This window comes from Electrophorus electricus, chromosome 14 (assembly GCF_013358815.1).
Source record: "Electrophorus electricus isolate fEleEle1 chromosome 14, fEleEle1.pri, whole genome shotgun sequence".
NCBI classification, from domain to species: Eukaryota; Metazoa; Chordata; class Actinopteri; order Gymnotiformes; family Gymnotidae; genus Electrophorus; species Electrophorus electricus.
Window position 1 is genome coordinate 1225097 of NC_049548.1, and position 25693 is coordinate 1250789.

The 25693-nt window shown below is 47.7% G+C and overlaps 1 protein-coding gene across 1 annotated transcript in view; it reads left to right on the forward strand.

Moving 5' to 3' along the window:
* The window catches only part of arid5b (AT-rich interaction domain 5B), a 66767-nt gene that overhangs the window by 19798 nt on the left and 21276 nt on the right, over positions 1–25693 (forward strand). The window contains exons 4-6 of the mRNA XM_027021639.2: positions 1230–1460; positions 23382–23503; positions 24542–24743. Of these exons, the coding sequence (XP_026877440.2) occupies positions 1230–1460; positions 23382–23503; positions 24542–24743 (555 nt within the window). The remainder of the gene's footprint in view (positions 1–1229; positions 1461–23381; positions 23504–24541; positions 24744–25693) is intronic.

Sequence of the window (25693 nt, forward strand, 5' to 3'; positions counted from 1 at the left end):
GGACCTGCGCTTATCGCAAACGCAAGAGCAACATAGTATTTTCAAGCAGGCACTTAAAGAACACAGTCCAGTTTCTCACAGTGGGAACTCGGCTTTCTAGGGAATGAGAGTGGTTAATCTGATTGGATGTTGTGACCACCGTTGACTGTGTTCAGTCTAACCCTCTTTTTGAAGTGACCCTGCTCTGCGTTAGACTTGTACCTCTGTCAGCTCTCTTCCCACTCATGTCCATAATGCTTTCTGATGCTGCTTCCACATCATACATTTATAAAAGCACAGTGTGTTTTTATGTTTTGCTTTTGGTCCTTTTTGTCACCCTGGTTCTCCATTTAGGAGCTCAAACATATTTTGTCCCAAACAAACAGATTTGTCCACCAAAGTGCAGCAGTGGGCTTCGGATCACCATTCAACTCCAACCACCAGATCCTTCGCAGGCCCGCCTTTACCTCGTCTGCCTGCCCCTGTGTCCAGCATCCTCAGTGTCTGCCTCTCAGCGTCCACCTGGACAGGGCTGCCTCCGGACAGGCCTTTGGACTGAACCTGTGAATGTAAACTCTCTGTTCGACTGTCTCACGGCGTTTTTTCTTCTAAGCCACCAGCATGTGTGAATGGCTCTGGAGTGCTGTGGTGTCTCGTGGTGTTGCGAGAGCATGCGTTTAAGTTGTGCAGGCGTTTGGGACTGTCAGCAGTGCCGTGGCTCTTCTGTTTTCATTGTGGCTGAGGGGATTTCGCAGTGGAGGTGGAAGACAGGCAGGCTCTCGCTTGGTGCTCTGATGGCACAGGCTTGAATGATGTGGCATCGTGCCTGAAGTCGTTCGTGCCGTCACTGCTCACAGCGAGCTGTCATGTTGAAGAAGTGGTTTGGGCTGGAGTAAAAAACTGTGTCTCATACGGAAATTTCAGCTCCGGCAAAAGTTTGCTTGGCTTATCGTGTCAGAATCAGCTTGGTAAGAATCGGGTTCTAGTTGAGGCGTGAGGCCTCGGGTGAGTTAAGCAACGTTCAGACCACAGGAGCAGGAGATGAGTGTCAGTGATGACGGTTTACACCACAGAACTTCACACAGCGTTACATGCGGTCACCTCCCGGCCAAAAGATGCAAAGCCAGAACACTCCACACATAAGCAACACTCACCAAAGCAACAAGTGCACTTCCTGGGCTCGTCAGTAGGGCAGCGGCAAGGAGTCAGAGGTGCCTGTACAATGTCTCTGTCCATGTGTGTGCTTGCAGGTGACGACCGGGAGGAGAGGAGAGTCCTGGTGCTGAGTTACCCGCAGTACTGCCGCTATCGCTCCATCGTGGCGCGGCTGCGTGAGCGCCCCGCCGCGCTCCTGACGGACCACGTGGTGCTGGCCCTGGGGGGCATCGTTTCTCTCACCGGCAGCACACAGATCCTCTACTGCAGGGACACGTTCGAGCACCCCACGCTACTAGAGAATGAGAGCGTCTGCGACGAGTTCGGTAAGCACCGGCTGCACAGACTGATGGGGTGTTGGCAGCGTCCTGCAACGGTGTTCACTGGCAAACTACCAGTCGAGGGAGTGAGTGAGTGAGCGACTGAGTGAGCGGCTGCCTGGGATAAATGAATGAAGGAAGCCATAAATTGATGGTTGGATGACTGAATGAAGGGGGGAACAAACAAAAGAATTGAATGAAGACCGACAAGCCAAATAAACAATCATGCTTCATCTCTATCGCCTGACCAGAGCTAGTCCTGCTGGGTTTCTTTGGTAGGATAACGAGACATGCTACTAGCAGAGGAATGGAAACCAGCAACTGCTGCAGCTCTGATCGCGCTGCCCGTGACTGAAACAGACACTCGCTTGCTTTTAGCACGGCCGGGCCGTCGGCCGAGAGCCAGAGGCAGCCAGCGATGTCGGGGAGGTTTTTTTACACCCGGGGTCAGAGCCGGTGCAGCGTGGTCTGTCAGCCACATGCTGCAGACCCCAGGCCGCTTCTACAGGGTTGCCGCGATGATGGAGGAAAAGACACCATCTGTCCTCCTGTTGGCTGCATGGTCCAAGAGCTCCCCACACTCGTGTAATTGCACGCTGACGGTGCCGGCCCGGGCGACCTGTCTTTGAAATTGAAATCGCTGCTGACACACCGAAGGGGTTTTTATTAGAGCTTGAAGTGGTGCTCCAAGAACTTTCAGGTGACGGATTGCAGGTGCACTCACTTACTCGTAATCCGCATGTTACTGGCTCGCTGTGGGTCACGTGACCGCTAGACTTGACCCGTCCCAGACCCGATGTTGGAAATAGTTCTCAGGGTTTACCGTGTAACTGTATAATCACACTATAAACATACCCAAAACTCACTTTTTTCTTTTTTCTTTTTTTTTTTTTTACAAATTTGACAAAGAGAAGAAACAGAGTGACTTCCAAGAAGCTGCTTTAGAAATAACAGCGAGAGATAAGGTGATTAATAATGCTTTGTAACTCTAACCTTGACAACCAAAATCCAATATTCTTTCACTGAAAAACAAACGTGTAATTTTGCAGGACCTCGGCGTGACTAAACCATTAAGAATGACGTGAATGTTTCATTTGTGGTGCTGTGTCTTCGACGGCGTACTGTAATTCAGCGTTGGACCTGGGGGCCATGCTCAGGGACATTGAGCCAGCAGCTCATGTGCAAGCAGGCACCCAGATCAGGCTGTCCTTACCAGCCGAATCGTGAGGCGCTGCCTGCTTTGCACACTAGAAAGCAGTACTAGCCTTGTTTGCATAATGATTTGTAGCAAGAACACATTTTGCATGAACAGCTCACAATGTGCTTAATGGTTTATCTGTTCTGTATAGAGGACGCATGAGCTGGCTGGGAACAGCACGAGATTCCTTTAATTACTTGAAAATATCTAATCTGCCATCTTAATTCTGGTATAAACAGATTTTTTTTTCCCCCTGTGTACACGTGGTGATTGTTCAGAAATCTGACAGCTTGTAGATAAGCGTTTCATACTTTGATTAAAATGCCTTTTCTTCCAGCTGAGGCTTTAGGCAGAGCTCAAACACACTGTAATAAGGACCATATAGCAAGCTGGAATTTTATTTAACTTACAAGGGCGTGTTATTTATTAGGTACCGAACCCAGCCGTGTGAAGTCACTGCTCACACGAGGCTTCCCAAGTGCTAGCCCACTCACAGGGGAGAGCGTCTGTGCTGGCCGCCTCGAAGCTCATCAGAGACATGAGAACGTCAGTGTGGAGAGAAAAGAGAACAGGAACAAGGGGCAGCCACCGGACACTGTTTCTGCCCCTACAGGCGGTCAGTTGCTGGAAAATGTTTCGTGTTTAGCCTGGCCATTAACTTTCTGAGGCGAATCACTAGGGTCCCAACGCCTTGGCACTGGAGCGGGGCGTCCGACAGTTTTGAGAGGACTCCAGACCTTCGCAGCGGAGAAGCCGGAGTAGAGGGGGATGTTCCAGGAGAGTGTGGCAGGAGTAGTGGTGCTCACTCTCGTCTGCACGTATTTTTAGCGAGTCGACTCTGGACGTCCACTGCCAATTGCAGTTTCATCTGCTCTGTGTTTTAACGGAAATATCCACAGGGTTTTGCCTCTCTCTCACTTTCTCTCTGTCACACACACACTCTCCCTTTCTCTTTTCTCCTTACTTCCCCTCTCTCTAATTCTTTCCCTCTACCTCTCCCTCAGTCCCTGGAGGAAACAAAGGCTGGTAAATTGACTAAAGTCTTATCCACACATGATTAGGTTCTGAGCCAGGTGGATGCAAGCCGCGTGCCCTGTTTAAAATTTCCAGTTAATCCTGTATTAGAAATGTAATTAGTACAAGCAGGAGTGTGTAATCATAATGCATTATATTGTGTGTGAGGTGTTCAAGTAAGATGAAGAAGCCCCAAAGCCCTAATCATACACCTAACTTCAGCAGGACTTAACCCTGACCTCAGCAGGACCCAACCCTGACCTCAGCAGGACTCTGTTCTGTTCTCAGCAGGACTTAACCCTGACGTCATCAGGACTTAACCCTGACGTCAGCAGGACCTACCTCTGACCTCAGATTAATTTAAACTTCACTGCAGTCAGATGGAACACTGACCTCAACAGGACCTAATCCTGACCTCAACAGGACCTAATCCCTATGCAGAGCACATGACTCCTGCTATCCTGGACAGTCACGTCCCATATTCCTCTCTGCCAGCAGCGCATTTCAAGCTTCTAATGTTGAGTGGTGAAGAGACGCCACCAGCCCTGTTCAGGACTTCCATAATTTGCCCAACTCCTCTCACCCCCAAAGAAAGAGAGATGCTCTGACAAAAGCTCGGAGAGAGGGAGAGAGAGAGAGAGAGAGAGAGAGAGGGAGAGAGAGAGAGGGAGAGAGAGAGAGAGAGAGAGAGAGAGAAGAGTGTGGTTAATGGTGGGGAGGGAAGGGGGGTTGGTGGAGAGTATTTGTACGTGGATGCTCTGTAATGGTCACACTGTTTTTCTGCCCTCCTGATTCATTTCCTGTCTGTGAGGAGGTTTATTTTTAGGAAGTCGGTATTATTATGTGGGCATATGCTTAATGATTGCAGAGTGAAGCAGAGCTCTACTGCATAATAACTGCATTATGGAGTGAAGAGGGGAAAATGGCTTACATGTTTTTTTTATTTTTTCATGTCAGAGACAGAAGACATTAATGTTCTCTGTGTTCTCTGATTGTTCCCATTGTGAGGACACATGTTTTGTGGCAAGCGTGATGTCCTCTCTCTCTCTCTCTCTCTCTCTCTCTCTCTCTCTCTCTCTCTCTCTCTCTCTCTCTCTCTCTCTCTTTCTCCCCTTAAAGCTTTATCTCTTTACACTCAAGCCTTGGGACTGTTTAGCAGGTCAGGTTAAAGACAGACAGAGCAGAATGATTATGGCTGTGAATAAAACCTCTCCACTTAGCATGGTGGGATTTGTTGTGTTTTTTTTAATGTATTTTTATTTTTTGTTTTTTGGGGGGTTTTTTGGTCCCCCCCTTCAGCCCGATTGCCGTCCCAGCCCCTTCAGCACGGTGTGACGAGAACGCGGCGTGTATGATTACCCCTTTGATTGGTGCAGAGCAATGAGGGGGGAAATTAATGATAGCCTGTTGTCTAGTGGAGTGAGGAGGGGCCACTCACAAAGGAGCCCATTGTGGTTTAACTTCAAGGGGCCTCTTCTGTCGCCGCTGTTGTTCAGGAGTGTTCATAATTTGCGTTTAAGTAAATAGATTGGCGGGGCCAGTGGTGTGGTCCGCCGCGCACGGACGAGTGCGTTCGACGTCTGCCGCATACACTGCAATAAAAGTGGGTCATTTATTTTCCTCCCGTGGACAAAAAAAAAAAACGTGCACGTGCATGAGCCGTTTCCAGTCATTTCATAGATCTCTGAGACTGCATCCATATGGGCGCGAGTGCAACTCCTGGAGATCTGTAGACGTTTAGAAGAGATGTTAGGGTGAGACTATACTTTGCAAGAGTTCAGCATTTGTGTGTGCATGTGTGTGTCTGTGTGTGTACGTAATAATATTTCGTCTGCATTGTCAGGACTGGAGATTGCTCTGTAAAGGACCAGGCTTGAGGCGTGTGAGGAAGTGGGTGCTGGCTCCTTCTCTGAACATGTAGCTCACGGAACATTTGAATAATTAGATGCAAGGAAAAGATTTATCATCCTGGTCATGTGTGGAAGAAACGTTTTGGAATATTGAGACACACTGTAGACCCCTGTGCTGTTTCCTGGAGGTTGGGGGCGGGGCAGGGCGGGGTGGGCGGGGTTACCTATTACCCAGTTCCTTCTGCAATCAGAGCTGGTCTTCAGGCTTGTGCTTGAATAAACAAAGCATGCTCTCAAATCTGATTCAGCATTAAGACTTTCAAGAGAATTTGATGGACTACTCTCTCTTTCTCCTTCTCTCTCTTTGGCCCTATTTATAGCGACAATTTCTCTTTGACTGCAAATGGTATGAAATTCCCCCCATGTTCTTTGGTAATTAAAGTCTGGTATTTTGCTTGCTGTTTGTGTCCCACCAAATAGAGCCTCTTTTCACTACAGTGGGAAAATTTCCCAAATTCCATGACAGCCCTCATTCTCCCTCTCTCTCTCTCTCTCTCTCTCTCTCTCTCTCTCTCTCTCTCTCTCTCTCTCTCTTTCTCTCTCTCTCTCTCTCTCTCTGTTCCTCTATCTCTCTTGTGCTAGCCTGTATTTGGCTGTGCTGGATTTAATGCAGGTTATTAATGCCATCCAGATGTTGGAGTCAGATCTATTTCAGCACTGCACACTGAACACTTAGGCAAGCTGGGGCATTGCTCCATCTACACAGATCCCCTATTCCACTCCAGAAGGATTGCATGAGCAGTTAGGTAAACACTATGTAAAATGATGACTGTTTTCTGTGTACAAACCGTACAATTAGCCGTGACACCAGCCTTTACCCTGATCGTTTCCGTTAAACAAGAGAAAAGGCTTTTGCCATACCGCTAAGTTATTTGTACCCTGCAACTCTTTCTCTGTCTCTCCCTCTGTCTTTACGGGCTGGTTTGGTTTGACATGTGTTCTCAAATGCTGTTTTCTCCATTAGGTTTGATGATTCAGGTCTTTTCCCCCCCACTCATTTCACAATCTGGATTGAGTTACTAAAGGTCATGCATTTTTTAATAGCCCATATGCCTCATCCGTGTGTCATATTAAGGATTCAAGGCCAAAGGCTGACTCTCTCGATCGGCTCTGTTTTCCCCCGCCTCCATCCTCTGCGCGTTCGAAAGAAAAATACCTCTTAGAATCTGAAAACATTTTACCCTTGAGTGAAATTTGCATAATTGTCCAGATAAGTACAATATTTGGTAATGAATAACATGCAAGCCGGTCGGGTGCACATGGCTGCAGGAGCAGTGTTCAGAGTGGGGCACTGGCAGGGTGGGGCTGTCCCCTTCATGTGCTGTGTGGGGCTTTTTTGCTGCTGCGACTCTGTGGTCAGTTTTATCAGTGTGAGAATGTTATACAGTGCCAAGCTCGCTGTTGTCGCACACGGCAGATTGTCCGGTGGTCTCTCATCCCGCGCTATCCTCGCCTTGCTAGCGCCTTGATCACAAGGTCATGTTGGACATTCTCACGACTCTTTACACCCGTAGGTGAAATCTGCTTTTGTTTGTTTTGCTTTCACAAAATGGTGGCGATGTTGCTATATGGAGGGATGGCCTTTGACCCAGTCCCTGATCCACGTCATGACCTGGCGGGGTCATTTCTACTGCCTGTTCCGTGCCAGACTTTGGATGTTTGTCCGAGTTCCCTGACTCCTGCTTCGGTTTGTGTTGCTGCCAGCTTGGGTATGCCATGCATTCATGAATGGCAGAGATTTGGTCAGGCAGCCTTCCCATATGACTCCTGACAGGGGGACTTCCCCTCCAGAACTTTCCAGCAAGTGTTTGTAACGCATCACGTTAAATTAAAACCAAATTGCCATTATTTGCCCCTAATGTTGCTCAGGGCCTGTGCGTCTTTGCGTTCTGACAGCTGTGAGTGGTACGAAGTACTTTATTAAAGTGCTGAGAGCCTCTGAACACACACGCACGCGCGCGCGCACATTCCTTCGCTTAAACGGCCACCTCCAATCCCTTTTTATCTGTAAGCCATGGCTCTGAATGACATCATCACCACGAGACCAAAACTGTCTGTCAAGTGAGCAGCAGAGCATTGAACGGCCTCCTGTGGCCAAACGCATACAAACAAAGAAGCAGCGCACGAGAGAGAACAAGCGACCAGCATCCAGCCCGAGCGCGTAGATTTTGCGCTTAAACGACGTTGTTTTTGTGTATAATGCTCCTGGTAGAGGTTTTCAGGTTCGCCCTGCTGGAATGGATTATCTGTTAGGCTTGACATTTGAGGTTGCGCTGATATTTTTAGTATCCTCCTCAGTGATTTGGACTAATTACGCTACTGGCTCCATTTCTTTATGAAAGCTCGTTCTTGGCAATACGCCCTTAGGAGAAGCGCGAGAACTCGTTTCTTGCCTGAAACACAACTCGCCTCGAGTTTGTCGCCTTTTTCCTTTCGTTCTCTTCGCGAAAGTGGCTCTGGAGTTCTTAAGTAACGGCATAAACATAACCACGGTGTGCATTGATTTGGCAGGCTATGCAGCAAAAGAAAATATTAAGGTTGGTTTTAGGCTCGCATATCCCCAGTAGACTACTTACAAGCGAAATAAATTATTCATGCTAAAAAAATCTTCCTTTCACTGCCGCCTCTGTTTAGTTTATTTATTGTTACGACACTGATATGGCGAATTTCAGGTGCATATATAGAGGAATTACTGCTATAATGTCACTTAAAGACCTTTGCAGGTTAATTCCTGTCTCGAGGAGCTGCGCTACCTGGGCTGCGTTTCCTGCTTCACGGGCCTCGCTGACGCTCGCGCTAGGGACGTTTAATGAGACTGGCGGTGGGCGCGAGCCAAAAGCTCGGCAAACTCTCTGATGAAGCCTGTAAAGCAAGCAGGCTTTCAAGGACTCGTTATGCGTTGCGAGACCATCGGGAAAACATTACTTTCTCGTTACTGGTCTGCTCAGTTGCTGTTTTCCTTCTTCTTCTTCTCCTCTCTCTCTCTCTCTCTCTCTCTCTCTCTCTCTCTCTCCTCTAAAGTCTTTTACTGAAGGAATGTAGGGGGTTGGTCAGAAACTTGGCCCCTGAGTAAAAGCTTTTTGCTTGCGCATAATAGCCAGGCGGATGGTGATAGATGGTGTCACGTTTAAAGATGTCATTATGCGGGCCTGCCACAGGCCATGTGAAGTCATTTGAAATTGTAATTTGATATTTTGGATAACGTAGGCTTTTTTCACGCTGCATGGCCATATTTGATCGCATCAGTTCTCTAAACAGTAAAACCCATACAGATGACCCCCCCCCCCCCCCATCTCTCTCAATATTTTTTTCGTCTTTGCCCTAATTTACCTCTGCTTGTTGTGTTTGGTCCGTAGTAATTATAGGTCATTGGTCTTAAGCACAACATATAACTGGATTCAAGTATAGTTAACTGTAAATATTTTATGTTGCGAATAGTAATTTCCTGCATGTTTACTTTCAGCGTGTTTATCAAAGTATTTTTCTCTTTAGAGCAACTCCGTGAAATTGCAACAAAAGTGAAAACAGATATCACGCGCAGCACTTTTTAATTTGCAGCCGACGTCTCCGTGAGAACAACAGCGGATTGTCTGTTTGATTTCAGCTGCACCCTTTTCATTTTCTCTCAAAAGAAAATTGCAGTTGAAATCCCCTGTGAATGGATTAATGCCTATGTTTTATCCTCTATGGAGATATATGTGTGTGTGTGTGTGTATAAAAACACGCATGACTATGTATTTTCTACATGTATTTTTCTTCTTGTTTAGACTTGTACATTATGTAATGTTCTTGAATGTCACACAGTGTGGTGCTCTGTTTAGAGTCTCTGGCTTTTTCACATCAAATTAAACCCTTAAAAGGCTTTTCTCCTGTCCAAACAAAGGCCCGTGAACGCTGCAGCCCACAGCTAAGCTGTTCAGAAAGGAGCTTCAGAGGCATGCGCTTGTCACTCACGCGAGCCTGTCACTATTTATAGTGCCGAGCCCTCATGAATCATTTTTCTCCATCGCCTGTTTTCTCAGATTCATTTTATTGTGTTATTATCATAGGAACTGGTACAGTCTCGTTTTAGCTGCAGTTGTACTCTGTCAAGAGCATAGCTAATTACTAACTGTCACCAAAAGTACTAATTGAGAATTAATGTTATTCTCTTGGCTTGTTTATCAGTAATCAGGACATGTAGCGTTGCCACAAGTGCTGATCATGTTCTGGACTATGTGTGCTAATTTATTTATTTTTATCTAGTTGCAATTTCTGAAGTGGCTCCCCCACTCCGGCAAGGGCTGTCTAGTGTTTGTCTGATGGAGAGGTGGCAGGGTGATGGGGCACCGAGCCAGATTAAAGCCTGAGAGGCCCCTGAGGCTCAGAGATGCAGGCCGGGTTAGAGCTGAGGGCACACGGAGAGATCGCAGTTCATGGCCCCTCTCGTAGTCTCTCTGACTGCCATGTGCTTTAATGAGGAGTGTGGACACTCAGACCTCTTCTCTCCGGTGTCTCTCACTCGCTCTCTCTCTCTCGCTCACCTACACACACACACACACACACACTCACACTTGCTCAGTCATGCATGGCTAAGAACAGAGAGGCATTAGTGTCCACAGCTTTGCTGAACCTTTGTTTAACTCACTGAGCTAGCTGAAGAGGTATCTTTAAAGTCCTGTTCTGGCAGCACGCTTTCGCTGTTACTTTCTATCAAGGCTTACAGTTTTGTTGTATTTTAAGATTGACCTATATTCACATGGTGCGTGAGTCAACTTGGCTACTAAAGAGCTGCACACTGTAGGACCAGCAGGCAGTATGGAGACGTTGGAGGGACGTTCAGATGTTACAGGTATAACCTTGTCGCATCACACATGTTCACCACTGAAGAAGCCCTTTCTTCTTTAGTTCTTTACTTTTTATTCCATTGCTCCAGTGCTTTGCTGTAGTAAGGCCATTTCTCTGTTACACACACACACACACACACACACACACACACACAATCTATTACACACACACACACACACACACACATAATCTATTACACACACACCACACACACACACACACATAATCTATTACACACGTATAATATATTACACACACACACACATAATCTATTACACACGTATAATCTATTACACACACATAAAATCTGTTACACACACACACACACATAATCTATTACACACACACATATAATATGTTACACACACGTATAATCTATTACACATACTTATAATCTATTACACACACACACACACACATGTATAATCTGTTACACACACACGTATAATCTATTACACACACACAGTCACTCACATGTATAATCTATTACATGCGCACACACGTATAATCTATTACACACACACACACGTATGTATAATCTGTTACACACACACGCACACACACACTCACTCACACTTACATACACACGTATAATCTGTCACACACCCACACACACTTGCAGCGCTGGTGTTTGTGTATACCAGTTATGTATCCAGTATGCCTATGGTCCCTGTCTCAGGAAGTGTAACAGACTCCCTGCAGGTTCTTCCACACTATGGGTCCTTCAGTATACTTTTTTTTGGCCACAGTAGCCTTCTGCCTGTCTCTCTTTATGTGTGTGTCTGTGCCAGTGATGGAAAATTAAAACGTGAAGCTGTTTAATTCCTCCACCCTGTTCTTTTCTACAAGTTTTTGGTTACAGTCAGAGCAGATACGATGCCCGTGTTCCCTTCATCTCGTATCACTGCGGCTGGAGACAAACACATGCTTGTAAAGACATTCCTGCAGTTAGTTGGCATTCCTCACAGTACCGTGACTCCAACGTTGTGTACGCTGTGAGAGCTCAAGCCTTTGTCCCTCTGCAACAAGCATGGCCCTCTATTGTCTCATAAATCAATGACGAAAAAAAAAATTCATTTACGCCTTGCCAAAATCTCTCCCTCTCTTTCACTCGCTCGCTCTCTCATTTGACTTTCCCATTATTGCTCCAAATATAGAAGTCATTTTAGGCAAGAAGATAGTTGTCCTTTTCCTCTATAGTGTGCTGCACATTTGCTAATAATGTAAACATTACAAATGGCTCATAATCTGCGTTATTGTTGTGACAGGCGTCGCGTTGTGCTGACTGATGTATCTCCCTAAAAGGTAATTAAATTTTATGCTGAGAAGTGTTCTGATGGGAGCAAGCGAACAGGCCGCATTATACTGGCGTTGCAGGGAGCTCCATCTCTCCACGTCCTGGGCTCAGCTCTCGGGCTGCGTGAGGAAGCGTGCACTAGCCCCACCCCCTGGCCCCGCCTCCCCCGCCCCCACATCCAACCCAGACGCCAGACACGACTGTCATAGCTGGGGCTCATCCGCGCCCTCCCAAGCTTTAGGTTGCATGCACACTTTTCTCTGCATACCACGCTGACATATCAGTAACCCAGGGGACGCATTCACCCCGCGTTGTATTTCACTGTAATTAACTGTCATTATGTCGAGTGGTTTGGGCTGCTCTGGAAATTAAAAAAGGGGTCTTCCATCCCAAATAAGAGGGTAATAACCCTCCAATTTGGTCTCTGAGCCATTTGTGTTTAATTTGTATTGTATAGGTTTGATATTTATTGGAACACTAACTGTCAGAGGCACTGGATTGACTTGGGCGAGCCTTAATTTGAGATTTGTGTAGCGCAGGGCTATTCATGCAGACATAATGAAGGACCGTTTTGACGAGATGTATACTAGCGGCCTTAATAACCCACTGCTTCAGTTAAAGCAGCCGCTCGGCATGTTGTGCCTCCCCGGACTTCGCCAGCGCAGGATCCGCAGCCCAGTCGTACGTCATTTCGTGGATGCGAGCGTGAAGGGACTGTCTGCCGTTTCAACAAGGTCATTTGAAAAGCACGTACGGAACAAAGACGTCACGGGAAGCTCTCGCCGAAGAAAAAATTCAGCAAAGATTCCAGTGGTCTAAATGAGATTGTGCTGATTTGAGAGATTAGTGTTTCAGGTGGGAGCTGGGTCCTGCTCCTGGCTCTTTGGGGTAGGCTTTTTTTGCTTTTTTCTCATGTGACCTTTTTTTCCGGCGTTTGCACTCGTATGCCCTTTGAGAAGCGAAGGTGAAGCGGCACTGGGGCGTCGCGCAGCACAGCGCACTAAATGAGTCCAGGTCCTCAAAACAGCACCTCTGTGTACAAAAACCAGGGGGTGTGGGGTGGGGTGGTGAGGGGGTCTCCTCCAACAGCAACATAGAGAAAGGAACAGAGCTGAAATCGTCAGCAGCACTGGCCTGTTTCTAGCCTCAGATGGCTGGAACACTGCTACGCCTTCACCACTCCCAAGCCCTTCGTGAATGCCCCTAGGGTAATTTCGTTTTGTGAGAGTAGCGTTGTGCTCCTTCGTTACTCTGACATGCGATGATTAAACACTCCTGGAGTGGTTGCAGTTTTCGTGGCTCTCGTGACAAACTATTATTTTACAGCTCTCCACAGTTTAGTCATTTTAAAGGTCAGCGCCCAGACCTCGTGACATATTCTCTGTCTGCCCGGCTCCAGCAGAGTTCCGCTAGAATAAACTTTACACAGGCGGTAAGATGCTTTATTACTGGCCAAGTAAGTACATTACTCTCCATGTGCTGAATACCAATGCTCTCTCTCTCTCTCTCTCCCTCTTTCTCACTCAGTTTACTGTCATCCGGTGGCTTATCAATTGAATGTTTCCTCTGCTGAATTCCTGCAAACACTTATATACTGTGTCAGACTGAGAGGCAGCAGAGCACGTTGAGGCCAGTACAGTGGTAATATTGTGTAGTATTGTACCATAATCATGGGATTGTAAGAGCAGGTCGTGTCCCTCTGGACGTTTAAGGAGAGGCCCTTCACTATAACTCTGTTGAGCCGAACAGCAGAGCTTTTTAAATATTCTGAATTTAAATACAGATACTGCTTTTTCAGTTTCCATCTTGAAGTTAAGGTGTAGCATAGCATAATATGCCTTTTTGATGTATTGCTTTAATATCGGTGAGGTTACTACCCACTGAGATTCCATCTGTTTTGTTGTGAAGACGTTTTTTTCTATGGGAATGAATGAGCAGAAAGTGAAACAATCGTTCTTTGAGTCGTTTAATCACCTCTTCCTGGAGCGGCTTACGGAGCTCTGGCATGGAAGTGGAACACGAGTGCTGAAATTCAAATGGTCCTTTTTAAGCGCTGCCCTTATTTCTCTCAGCGCTTACAGGGATACCTGACATTGACTGTAATTGTTCTTCATAGACTATAATTAATTCCCCTATAAACAAAGTAATATCTTAAACGAGAAGTCATGAGTTGACCCAGTAGCTTGCGTTCCTTTTTTTTCAGCCTCATTAGAATGTTTTATTTATATTTATGCAAACGCACATGGAATTATGCAAATATACCCTGTCAGCCAATGGAGCGGATCCATTCCTGGGCAGACGCTTTGCCTATAAGACAAATGGAGGCTGTCAGCAGCCGTGAGACTGTCATGCTGCCAGGCCCTCCTGGTCCACAGGGGCTCAGCAGGTTAACTGCTGACCCATCGCACCAGTGGGGGAGCCGAACTCGCTGATTCAGATTTTGACAGTGATATGCAAATGCACCCTCTCGTGAGTGGTGGAGAAGATAGAGGAGGAGAGGGGAGGGAGGGGCTAAGGAGTCACGAATTGTTCAGGTCATGGGGATGGGAGGGGTGGGACCCTGGCACTAGGAGTGCTCCCTTGTTATCAGAGGTCCCTGCAGACCTAATCTGGGATGACATTAGTGGGCATGGGTCCATCTGGGGGGGGCCCTGGGAGGCTGAAGCTCCTTGTGGAGGAATCGGGGCAGGCTTTGTATCCATGGCACCCTAGTAAAGCCCAACGCTATGCTATGCTATGCTATGATTGTTCAAACGAGAGCATGTGATCCCTTGACTTAAAAAAGACTGTTTGTACAGGAAGCTTTCAAGTGCCATTCCAAAATCCTCTGGCTTGTTAAGAAGCACGCTAATGCCATTTTAAAAACGTCACAAGTCAACATGAGCAAAAAACGATGCTGATGGCCGACACGGCAGTGTGAGAAGCCCAGACACCAGAGCGCCTCTCTGCCCACGGGAACGCGACGGCTTCATGAAAAACAGAAAAACGGGGCAATGTTTTGCATGGGAATGAGAGGCTCACGGAGATAGCAGAAACAAATGCCTGTAAATTATCGCACAATTACTAAGCGTTTCCTATCTGGAGCAGTAACCTGTTCCCTCTCCATCGCTGAGTCCTAAGACTGTAATATTCTGTTTCTCTGAGCGAGCAGCATGCTCGGATCTGTCCTGTCCAGCCTTTTCAAACAGTTCACCTATATTGGGGGGGCGCCGACTTCAAAGTTCTGTTAAGTGTATGGTACATATACACGTGCCACCAGTAGCCCAGTTGTCATTGGGATCCAGGGACCAGCCAATCAAAAACCATACATGCAGATAAGAGGAGGCTCCTGCTCTTCTGAGGCCTTTCTGTCTCCCACTTCCTGGGGCTTTCAGGTCACCTAATAGGTTTAAAGTTGAAGAGTGGTTCTCCTCTCTCACGCAAGCAATGACAGAGCTTGCATAAAACCAGGCTGCGTTTGCGTACGGATGCGGGGACCCCCCGGGAGTGTGCCCCTTCGCGCAGGGGCCTCAACCTTGCGCAGGGGCCTCAACCTTGTTTGCGTTGTAACCAAAGTCGTTAATGATTGAGGCACAACAAGGGCTGGTGGTATGGCCTCCTTTTGTGTTGACTTTGACAAAGAGCACGTGCTGGGCCGTGTAATTATATTCAGCGCAAATCAAAGTTTGAGAGACAGGCAGAAGATCTTTCATATGCTGCTCTATCTCCCTGGTAATCGTAGCCACCGTGGAATTCACATTATGTCAGCAGGAGGGAACAAACTGCCATAGTTACATTCACTCTCTCTCTCACACACACACACACACTCACACACACACACACACACACACACACACACTCACACACACACACACACACACACACACACACACACACACACACACACAGACACACACACACACACACAGACACACACACACAGACACACACACACACACACACACACACACAGACACACACACACACAGACACACACACACACAGACACACACACACACACACACAGACACACACACACACACACTCACACACACACACTCCCTCTCTCTCGCTCTCCCTCTTTTGAGAGTGACAACCTAAATTGGGTGCATGTAAAGAGAATAGTTAATGACTTTAGGGACTTTCTCATAGTTAAAGCCAAAAAAATATAGATTCTGTTTTGTGGAGGAAGTCGGCCTTTGGTGCGGCCTGCGTGGTCACTCTGCTGGGTGCTGGGTGCGTTTATAGCCCCATTTGTGCTCTAGCTATTTCTGCTGTGCTAACCAAAGTGCTTATTACAGAAACCTTAAGAGGCCTAATCTCCATAAACATCCTATCTTATTAGGATCTCTTGTCGCTCTGTTATCGTCTCCAGAAACCCGTGCAAACAAAATAACACACTCAATTACACTGCTGAATGGGTTACTTCTGCCTGGTACATCTACAGTGTCAGAGTTGCAATATACAGAGGTGTGACTGTGGGTGTGTCTGGGTGTGTGTGTCTGTGCACATGTGCATACAGCCGCAGTGTCTTCTGTAACTGGCTCTGTCCCTGCTTGGAATCACAGACGTGGCTCAAAGCCCAGCCCAGGGTCCCCAGCCCAGGGTGCCCAGTGCCCAGTACCCAGGGTCCCCAGCCCAGGGTGCCCAGTGCCCAGTGCCCAGGGTCCCCAGCCCAGGGTGCCCAGTGCCCAGTGCCCAGGGTCCCCAGCCCAGGGTGCCCAGTGCCCAGTGCCCAGGGTCCCCAGCCCAGGGTGCCCAGTGCCCAGGGTCCCCAGCCCAGGGTCCCCAGCCCAGGGTGCCCAGTGCCCAGTACCCAGGGTCCCCAGCCCAGGGTGCCCAGTGCCCAGTGCCCAGGGTCCCCAGCCCAGGGTGCCCAGTGCCCAGTGCCCAGGGTCCCCAGCCCAGGGTCCCCAGCCCAGGGTGCCCAGCCCAGGGTCCCCAGCCCAGGGTGCCCAGTGCCCAGTACCCAGGGTCCCCAGCCCAGGGTGCCCAGTGCCCAGTGCCCAGGGTCCCCAGCCCAGGGTGCCCAGTGCCCAGGGTCCCCAGCCCAGGGTCCCCAGCCCAGGGTGCCCAGCCCAGGGTGCCCAGTGTCCATGCTCCTGTGTGAGCACCAGGCGCACCCCAGCAGGCACCACACATCCTGGGCTGGACTGCAGGCAGCATCCCTGCCATATAGTGGCCCTTTTCTCTTTATGCTCCCTACGCTTTGCCCCAGTAACGTCACTTCTGATGCAGATTTTTCGCTCTGCGTTTTTTTCCGCCTCCCTATGGATACCAGACCATTTATTTTGATGAATTTACCTTGGAACACAGTGATTGTTTTCCGTGTGTGATATTCCACACTTTTCTGTACAGGCAGGAGCTTCATGTCTCATGGGTCTTCAGTGAGAACTGTTTGCATTATGTATTTTTTTTATCACCATTATGAATTGAAGATTACAGTCATATGTAGATATGAGTCCATTCATTTCTGATACTTAATTGTCTGATTTAATCAGTGATTTTTAGACTGCTCTAGTTTTTTTTTTTTTAGAGCCAAATTGCTCTTGCTGCTTCATGAATTTATTTCCCGACAGCATTAAATTCCATTGGAACATAAGTGCTAACTATCCAATACATTAAGCGCCAACGCAGAGGGCCAACGCTCAGTCAAACTGCACTGAACATTAGTGTCTTCATTTGGGAGCGGAGCGGAAGAGAGGGAGGGAAAACTAGAGAGATGGTGGTGAAAAGAAATGAGATTTATGAGAAAGCGGTTTGGTGGATATTACGCACACCTAGGCTGGAGTGGATACCTTTGCAGTCGCCAGACCCCCTGACAGGACACACACACACACACACACATTACTAATATGCTGTCCCATGAATCATTTCTGAAATGCAAACTGTGGCCAACACACGGAGCGAATGTGGAGCACTGGGATCGGAGTACTGCGCACTCCGTTCATTTGAGCATCCATAAACCGTGCCAGGGCCTGATGCAGTGGGGTGGACCCTCCCCCAACTGCCCTGGCAGGTAGGGAGCCTGCAGTGTGCTGGGGGCCGCCGAGTGAATGCAGCCATCTCGGATTAAGGCAGGCCTCTCACATGAGTGTTTATGCTGTAGTGTAACGGGAGGTCGTCATCTTAGTGTGTGCTGTGTGTTTATTTTATTTTAACCTCCTCCCCCAAAACACCCTTGTACATAGAAACATGTACACACACATACACACACTTCTCACCTTTACTCTGAAGCCAAAATTCGTCATATCAGTGTAAAGATGGTTCCTGTAACGCACCATTCAGTCTCCTATTACACTGCTAATATAATCTGATATGATCACAGGAACAGCGCTGTGCATGCATGCCTTCTTCATTTAAGTATTTTCAGTAGGATGTTGAATTTCCCTCCTTTGAGATTTTGCCATATTTGCTATCTGTTTGAGAAAGGAAGGGGTTAGTGTCCTGTAGAATTGCCGTGTCTGTACTGTGTGTGTGTGTGCGCGCGTAAGAGTGTGTGGTTTTGTGAGGTCATTATAGCTCAGAGTAATACCTCTCAGTGACACTAGAGGGCAACTAGCTGTCAATGAGACGGCTCCTCTGACATGACACACATAAATAATTCAAGGAAAATCTCCAGCAATGCTGACATTTATTCCCATGGTTCCCCTCTTTAATATCAGAGTGCGCGCTAACAGAGGTTTTAAAAGATCAGAATCATCCACCTCATGGATTTTGTTTAAAATAAATCAAAATTTAAAAAAAAAAATGAAATGTGAATCAATCATAATCAGGATTTGTGCAGAAGTGTGGAGAGAGAGAGAGAGGGAGGGAGAGAGAGAGAGAGAGAGAGAGAGAGAGAGAGAGAGAGAGAGAGAGAGAAGCTGAGTCACATTGGATTATTTTAGGTACAGATCAAATAACTGTTAGTCAGAAGTTAATAACGCAGCTGAAATATGCATATGGGTCGCATTGCTGCGCAGAGCTGCACAAAAGCGCTTCTGTGAAACAAGAACAAAGGCACATGGAGCCGTTGCCGTAATTGGATTCGTCATGTTGCATTTTGCACTCCCCGCGCAGTTTGGAGGCTGTACGTGTATATGATGCTGGAGTCCCGCGCTGCGAGGGCAGCGTGCTCGCGCAGGCTGTCCAGGGTTATTTACCACTGGGGGCGATGGCGATTAAAGATCTGGGTGCTCGTAGTGATATTTTAAAGCAATGCGCGCCAGTACGGTCAGCTAGGCGTTACTGATTGTGAGACGCTGAGGTAGAAGGGGTGAATGCATTGTGCAGAGGCTAGCGTGAGTTACAGCTGACACAGCATTCTGCCCCCATAACCAGCAACCAATGCGGTGACACTGCCAGCTTCAGCACGAATAAACAAACCAAGCAACAAATAAATAAACAAACAAATGAATAACAGCCACCGTGCGCGACTGATGTGCTAACGGCGAGCTAGGTGTCCTACCATGTGTGATTTATTTATGTGAGTATGCGCGCGCGTAACCGCGGTCCTCGCGGTGTGACTGTGCCGCTTACTCCCTCTTAAATTAGCATTTGACCTTGGCGCGCGCGTCACGGGCGCACTCGCGCCGCATATCCCGCCTCGCGACATTGACTCATTGTCCGGCCCCCAGTCTGTTTGCATCGCAAACCCATAAACGTCGCCGGCCCGTCAGCCGAGAGAGTTTCTCCGTCGGTCTGAGATTCAAAGACGGAACAGTTGCCGTCTCATATGGGGCTTGAGAAGCACACAGCATTATTTAGCGAGGACCGTATCATTTATTCATCGTGTATGTTTTGCTCCTTCTGCGCCTCACACTGCCATCTGCTGTATAGTGTTGTATTAAATCAGACCATTTGTGGGTTGGGAATAGGTGGAGATTTATTTTCTCCTGTCTCTCTTACAGATGGCGAGCTGTGTGATATGTAGATAGATTTGAAGGGACAGACCAGTCCTTCCTGCTCTAGTACATTGGTATGAATGTTTCTGTCATGTACATATTCATATAATCCATCTAGCCCAGCCATGCTTGCATACATATTATGAAGTGAATGATTGGGGCTGAGGCACTGATGATGACAGAGTGCAGTGTGGTTTGGGATTGGTCCAGTGGGAGGCTGGGACATGAAAGGTTCCCTGTGTTGCCAGGTTAAGTTCAGGAATAGCTGATTTTGACAGGCCCCAGTGGTCAACCAAGTGGCACTCCTCTATAAAGAAGGGTCTATTTACAGATAAAAAAAGATCAGTGTATATTAGTCATAACATTCGTCCTTCCATTTTTCAGTTTATGTGTTTCTGTTTATTTAGTTTATGACCTGATTTATTCCTTGTCTTTGTAAAATGCTATTATAAACGTGGCTCTGACAAATTACAAACGTGTCAGTATAAAATATCTGATATTTCTATGTGAACTCTTTGATGGCACTGAAATTAATTGACCTCCAGAATAACGTGGACAAATTTGCTGCTAACCAGAGATGAGAATCAGAAAAGTGCACGAGAGGAATTCTCTCTTCTGCATTATAGATGAGGTTGTCGGAGCACTTCTGCAGTGATCGCAGCCACGTTGCATTTGTGTGCTAGTTAGAGCACTAACACAGCAGCGCAGATGGGACTTCAGAAAAGACTTCTTGTACTAAATCCTGAACCGAATAAAGGGCTCAGATCATGAATGCAAACACCAACACTCAAATGCTAATGCAAATACAGCTACCAAAGAGTATTTTAAGATGCATTTTATTAACATTGGAATGTTGTGTGTCTGGTTATATTTTCTGACTGCTGAAAAGTGACAGATTAAGATGTTTGTAGCCTTCTAGGAAGGAGATAAGAGGCAGGGCATTTTTCACATGCTGTTCTGTACTCGCCTGTGTGTGTGTGTGTTTCTAAAGGGGGAGGTGGTTGAGTAACACTCTGTGAGGCAATTCATTTAATTTGGTTTCCTTTGAGACTTCCCTTCAGCTTCAGATGGTGCAGGCCGTGTGTTTGGCAGGAGTGTCCACAGATATGCTTCAGACATATTCGCTCATGGAGCAAACACAACCGCAGGAATGCATGAGCAGATATTCGATCTGCTGGAGACCTTGTAGTGCTGCATGGTGGATTTGGACGAGAGATGGTCCAGCACTGATGTCCACCTCAGTTGCGTTCGCAATCCCGGATCAACGTTCCAACAAATCCGCAGCAGCCAAAAGCCGCCTTCTATGGACCAGACGTGTGGACAGAACTGAGTTACTGAGTCAGAGTGATCAGGCTGTGGTATTTGTCACATGGCTACTTGCTGCTTGATGGAGTGGCAGAAGGTGTGGAAGAGGTGAGGCGTGTGTTGTGTGTGTGTGTGTGTGTGTGTGTGTGTGTGTGTGTGTGTGTGTGTATGTGTGTGTGTTGTGGTGGAGGTTTCGGGGGTTTCTCTTTCTTCTGTGGTGGAATCACTTTTGGCTTTGTTTGCCTGACTTCTGGAGTGCTGTGTGTGTGTGTGTGTGTGTGTGTGTGTGTGAGTGTGTGTGTGTGTGTGTGTGCGCGTGTGCGCCAATAGTACAGTGAAGAAGGAAAACTGCTGTTATGTGAGTCTTAAAAAAAGATCAGTGAAACGCAGGACAGTCAGTTGTGTGGAGGGTGTGGACTGAGGGCTGCGTGGTCCTGCCGCGGTGGGTGTCGGGGCCTCTCTGTGAACCCTTCACACGCACGTGCTGAACCTGAGGCCTGATGGCAGCCTTCTACCCCACGATGGGGCTGCCCAACCACGGCCCCTGTCAGATGCCCACACAGGCTGCAAGCAGCTGAGCTGACTGGAGCAGTAACACAGGATACTCTCACTCTCTCTCTCTCTCTCTCTCTCTCTCTCTCTCTCTCTCTCTCTCTCTATCTCTCTCTCTCTCTCTCTCTCTCACTCCCTTTTCCCCTCCTCCTTTGGTGTAGTTTCACAGTAGGCTTTAAGATGGTGAAGAAAGAGGCAGATGTCTGCTGCTATCCATGCGATCCTACCACAGCCCCCCTTTACTGTAAACACCCTATTAAACTCAAGCCACTGCTCTTTGTAATACATACATCGGAAACAGTGTCCCCGCACCGAGCAGCTCACCGCAAAGACCAAACAAGCATGAAGAACAAGGGGGGATGCATTCCACCAATCAGGAGTAGCACATTATTCAAAGGGATGGAATTCAAATTATGGTGTGACTTGTGATATAGGGGTAGCAGGGGGAGCGAAAGAACCGTGAGAGTACATTAATCTCAGTGACAAAGACAAACTGATATTTGAGAAAGAAGCACTCCGGTTTCCCAGACTGTCCCAATTACCCCAGCGAAGGACGCAGTGGGACCTGCGTTTGATGTCTGCGCAAATGTGTTTGCCACAAATGTCATAATTGGGATGCATAATAGGGAACACATTATGATGTACATGTATAGGGGTGTGGATGTGTAAAGATGTGATTACAGGTGATTAAAGGTGACACACACACACACACACACACACACACACATATACACTGGATGTTTCCTCACTGTATGTTTTCTCTGATTTGGCCAATTCTCTGTAACCCTTAGATGGTTGTGTGTAAAATCCCAGTAGATCGGCAGTTTCTGAAACACTCAGACCAACCCGTCTAGCACAAACAACCAGGCCACATTCAGTCACTTACATCAATTTTCTTCCCCATTTTCATGTTGGTTTGAACTTCAGCAGGTTCTCTTGACGAAGTCTGTATGCCAAAATGCTCTGAGTTGCTGCCATGTGATTGGCTGATTAGATATTTGCATTAATGAGCAGCTGATCAGTTAAATGTATTTATTTATTTTTCGTTTGTTTGTATCAGAAGGCCCACCCATCTCAGGCTATTTGATTCGTTGTCATTTTCAGCCTCGACACACAGACTGGTTTAACAGCTCTGACAGTGAAAAGCAAAGGGGAGCTCAATATCTTGTCTCCCAGCAAAAGCGTGTGAGGCCATTGTTTTGGTCTCCTGTTCGGATTGAAACATTCCACCTGACAAAAAAGCCTTTTAATGAAAATGGTCTGAGGTGGTGTCGGGCCTTAACACACACAGACATACGTGCACACACACACATTCACACACATACACACACACACAGAGAGTGTGTGTTCTTGCGATTGTGAGCAAACATGCACTAACTTTACTCCCAAATGTTATTTTGAGAGCTGGCATGTTAGGAATTTTCTCAGGTGCTATTGAATCTCACATAGCTATTGACGCCTAGTTTCACAGCTTATACTACTGGGATATTTTTTACACTTATGTTGAAATAATGTTGGCAGAGAGCAAAACTAATAATAAAAACAGTCTATATCATAAGGAATGTAAGTAAATAAAGCTAAGATAGCTAAGCTGGTAATATCAGGCTGTGCTTTTGGTTAATGGGTGCCAGATTCAACACTGTCTCCATGGACTATATGTAGACTTGGATATCGTCCAAGTCCTGAGGGAAAAAAAAAAGTTGTTCACAAAATATTCCAGCAGCACCGTATTATTTCAGACAAGGCTCGTGCCTGGTGCAGTTGATGTCCCCATTTATAGAAGAGCCTCATCATTACTCTATTTTGGGTGGCGGCGGCTCATTTGCCGCTGTCTTGCGGTTGCATGGGGCCCGTGTGGCTGGGAGCGTGCGTCAGGCGCCTGCAGGGCGAGTGGGTGTGTTGGCGTAGTCACTGTCAGTGGCTGCCGGACTGTAAGTGGCTGCCTCCTGCTCTCCGCAGCGCCCAACCTGAAGGGCCGGCCCCGGAAGAAGAAGCTGTCCATCTCCCAGAGACGGGACTCCCAGGGCCAGGGTGGCTGCACCAAGGAGCCCAGCGGCATGGAGCCCAAGGTGCCGACGAAGGTAGCGTGTTCGTTATGCTGTTTACTTTGTGTCTGGCCTCAAAGGATCAGACTATCTGTGTCTCTGTCCATCTCTCTCTCTCTCTCTCTCTCTCTCTCTCACTATTCACAGTTGCTGTTTCCTGTATTCTCCATAATATTTAATTAAGGAACCACTGTTGAGCCTTCGGAAACGTCCACGACTGTGTCTCCTCTCGACATTTCAGTGACCTTTGTTCACACTTGTCATTTCCTGTGCTTTCCTCTGCCAGCACAGGCCAAGCCATTTCACACTTCCTGTTTCTCGCGGCCCTTCTTCCAATCGGCAGCTTGCTCACTGCGCTCCGTCTCAGGAGTTTGCCGGATTGCAGTGGAGGGGCTCAGGCCTCGGCTATCCCTTTTTTGGATTGTCCAGTGCACATCGGAAACATTTTGCACCGTTTCTGCTGACAGAGAGTCCCACCGATGAACCGGCAGCCTTAACGAGCATTTGATCGCAGGCTTGCGCGGACGCCGGTTCCAGGTTGTGTTTATTTAGCGGCGACACAAGCCAGTGTCTCCCCCACTTCCTTGCTTGCTCATTCACGCGTCCCTAGCAGCCTTGATGGCTCCTTTCGGAAAATAAACGCGCCCGATCGTCCAGAGCAGATGGCTGAGCAGACGCGTGTGGGCCTGCGTTGGCTGCCGTGTGCCACGCCGGCACCTGGGATCTGACTCCAGATCAGGCTCTGTGCGCTCGTCCGTCGGGTCAGACGCCCACTGTGAGGGCTCTGCTGCTTGAAAACCGCAGAGATGGTGGCGAGAATTTCAGCGTCTCTCTTTTTTCCGTAGCAAATCAAAGCTCCAAATACACAAGATGTTACTGTAGCTCTCAACCCTCGGTATGGAGATTTTGCCTGCAGCACAAAGTTGTTCAAAAGAAGTTTAGTAGTTTAGGTTAGAATTTATATCCACATTCTTACTGGGTTGTTGGGCGTTATGTCGTGATCAGTGGAATCTGGTCTTTTATGAATATCACCCTGGTCCTCTCTAAACCTTCCATATCGCACTTTGCCGCCAGGCGAAAGCGGACACAAAGATGGTGGTGGCCAAACCCAAGGGTAGCGGCGGGTGCAAGAAGGCGACTGCAGAGGACAAGGCCAAGGATGAGGCTGGCGAGGAGTGCCGTGCCGAAGAGCAGGCCTTCCTCGTAGCGCTCTACAAGTACATGAAGGAGAGGAAGACCCCCATCGAGCGGATACCCTACCTGGGCTTCAAGCAGAGTGAGTTTCCCTATGACATCCTCTCTCTCTCTCTCTCTCTCTCTCACTCTCTCTCTAAGGACCCAGCTCCGCTCTGCATGGCCCCGGGGCCCGTTTGCTCACGCGCATGCCTGCTAGGCTTGGCCGACACTTGGCATCGCATATTCACTGACAGGACAGCTGGAATAAATCCGAGGAGGCCAAGAGTATCAGCTTCCCCCGATAAGCCAGGCCTCCGCATTTTCGCCCTCAGACGATGCGCTAAACATCATGCCGCACTCTGGGAAATGTCTGTTCCCTCACCGGAGGCCATTTTGGTATTCTTTTGAAGAAACAACACCAAAAGCAATCTTGTAATCTACTTAGCTCAGCTGTAAAGTAGGTCGAGGTAGCTTAAGAAAGTGTGGAGACAGCCACTACCGGTCAGCCCTGCCCGTTCCTGTTTGATGTCTTCAGCTTCTAACTCTGCAGTCGTGACGCGACAGGGACATGCAGCTGAGCATCAGACAGCAGCTCTAAACTGTGTGTGAAGAGTCCCCTTACTATCTAAACTCTGAAAGCCAAAAATAGTAATTTTCATCCTCATTTTTCCCCTTGATTTCACTGCAGTCATCAGTGAAAACGTCCTCCAGTTCATGAAGATGGTTAAGTGCGTGCCATATCTGACCTGAATTGACAAGCAGTTTATGGCAATCCTAATTACTCCAATTCAAGTCATCTCTGCGTGATGGAAAACCTTCGAGCAAAAAGCCATATTGCTCTCTCCGTTTCTGTGTTTCTGCACTCGTATACAGAAAAAAAATCTTTCTGCTATTTTGTATTCCTGCAGTCACACAACGCTGGGCCTCCTGTTGTTTTAAACAGTGCGTTTGTGTGCTGTGAATAGGCATCAATAACTCATTGATAGTCTGCCAGACGGCATCATTTTATTTCTGTTGTATGCTGAGACACCTTTATTGTTACTGTTGCTG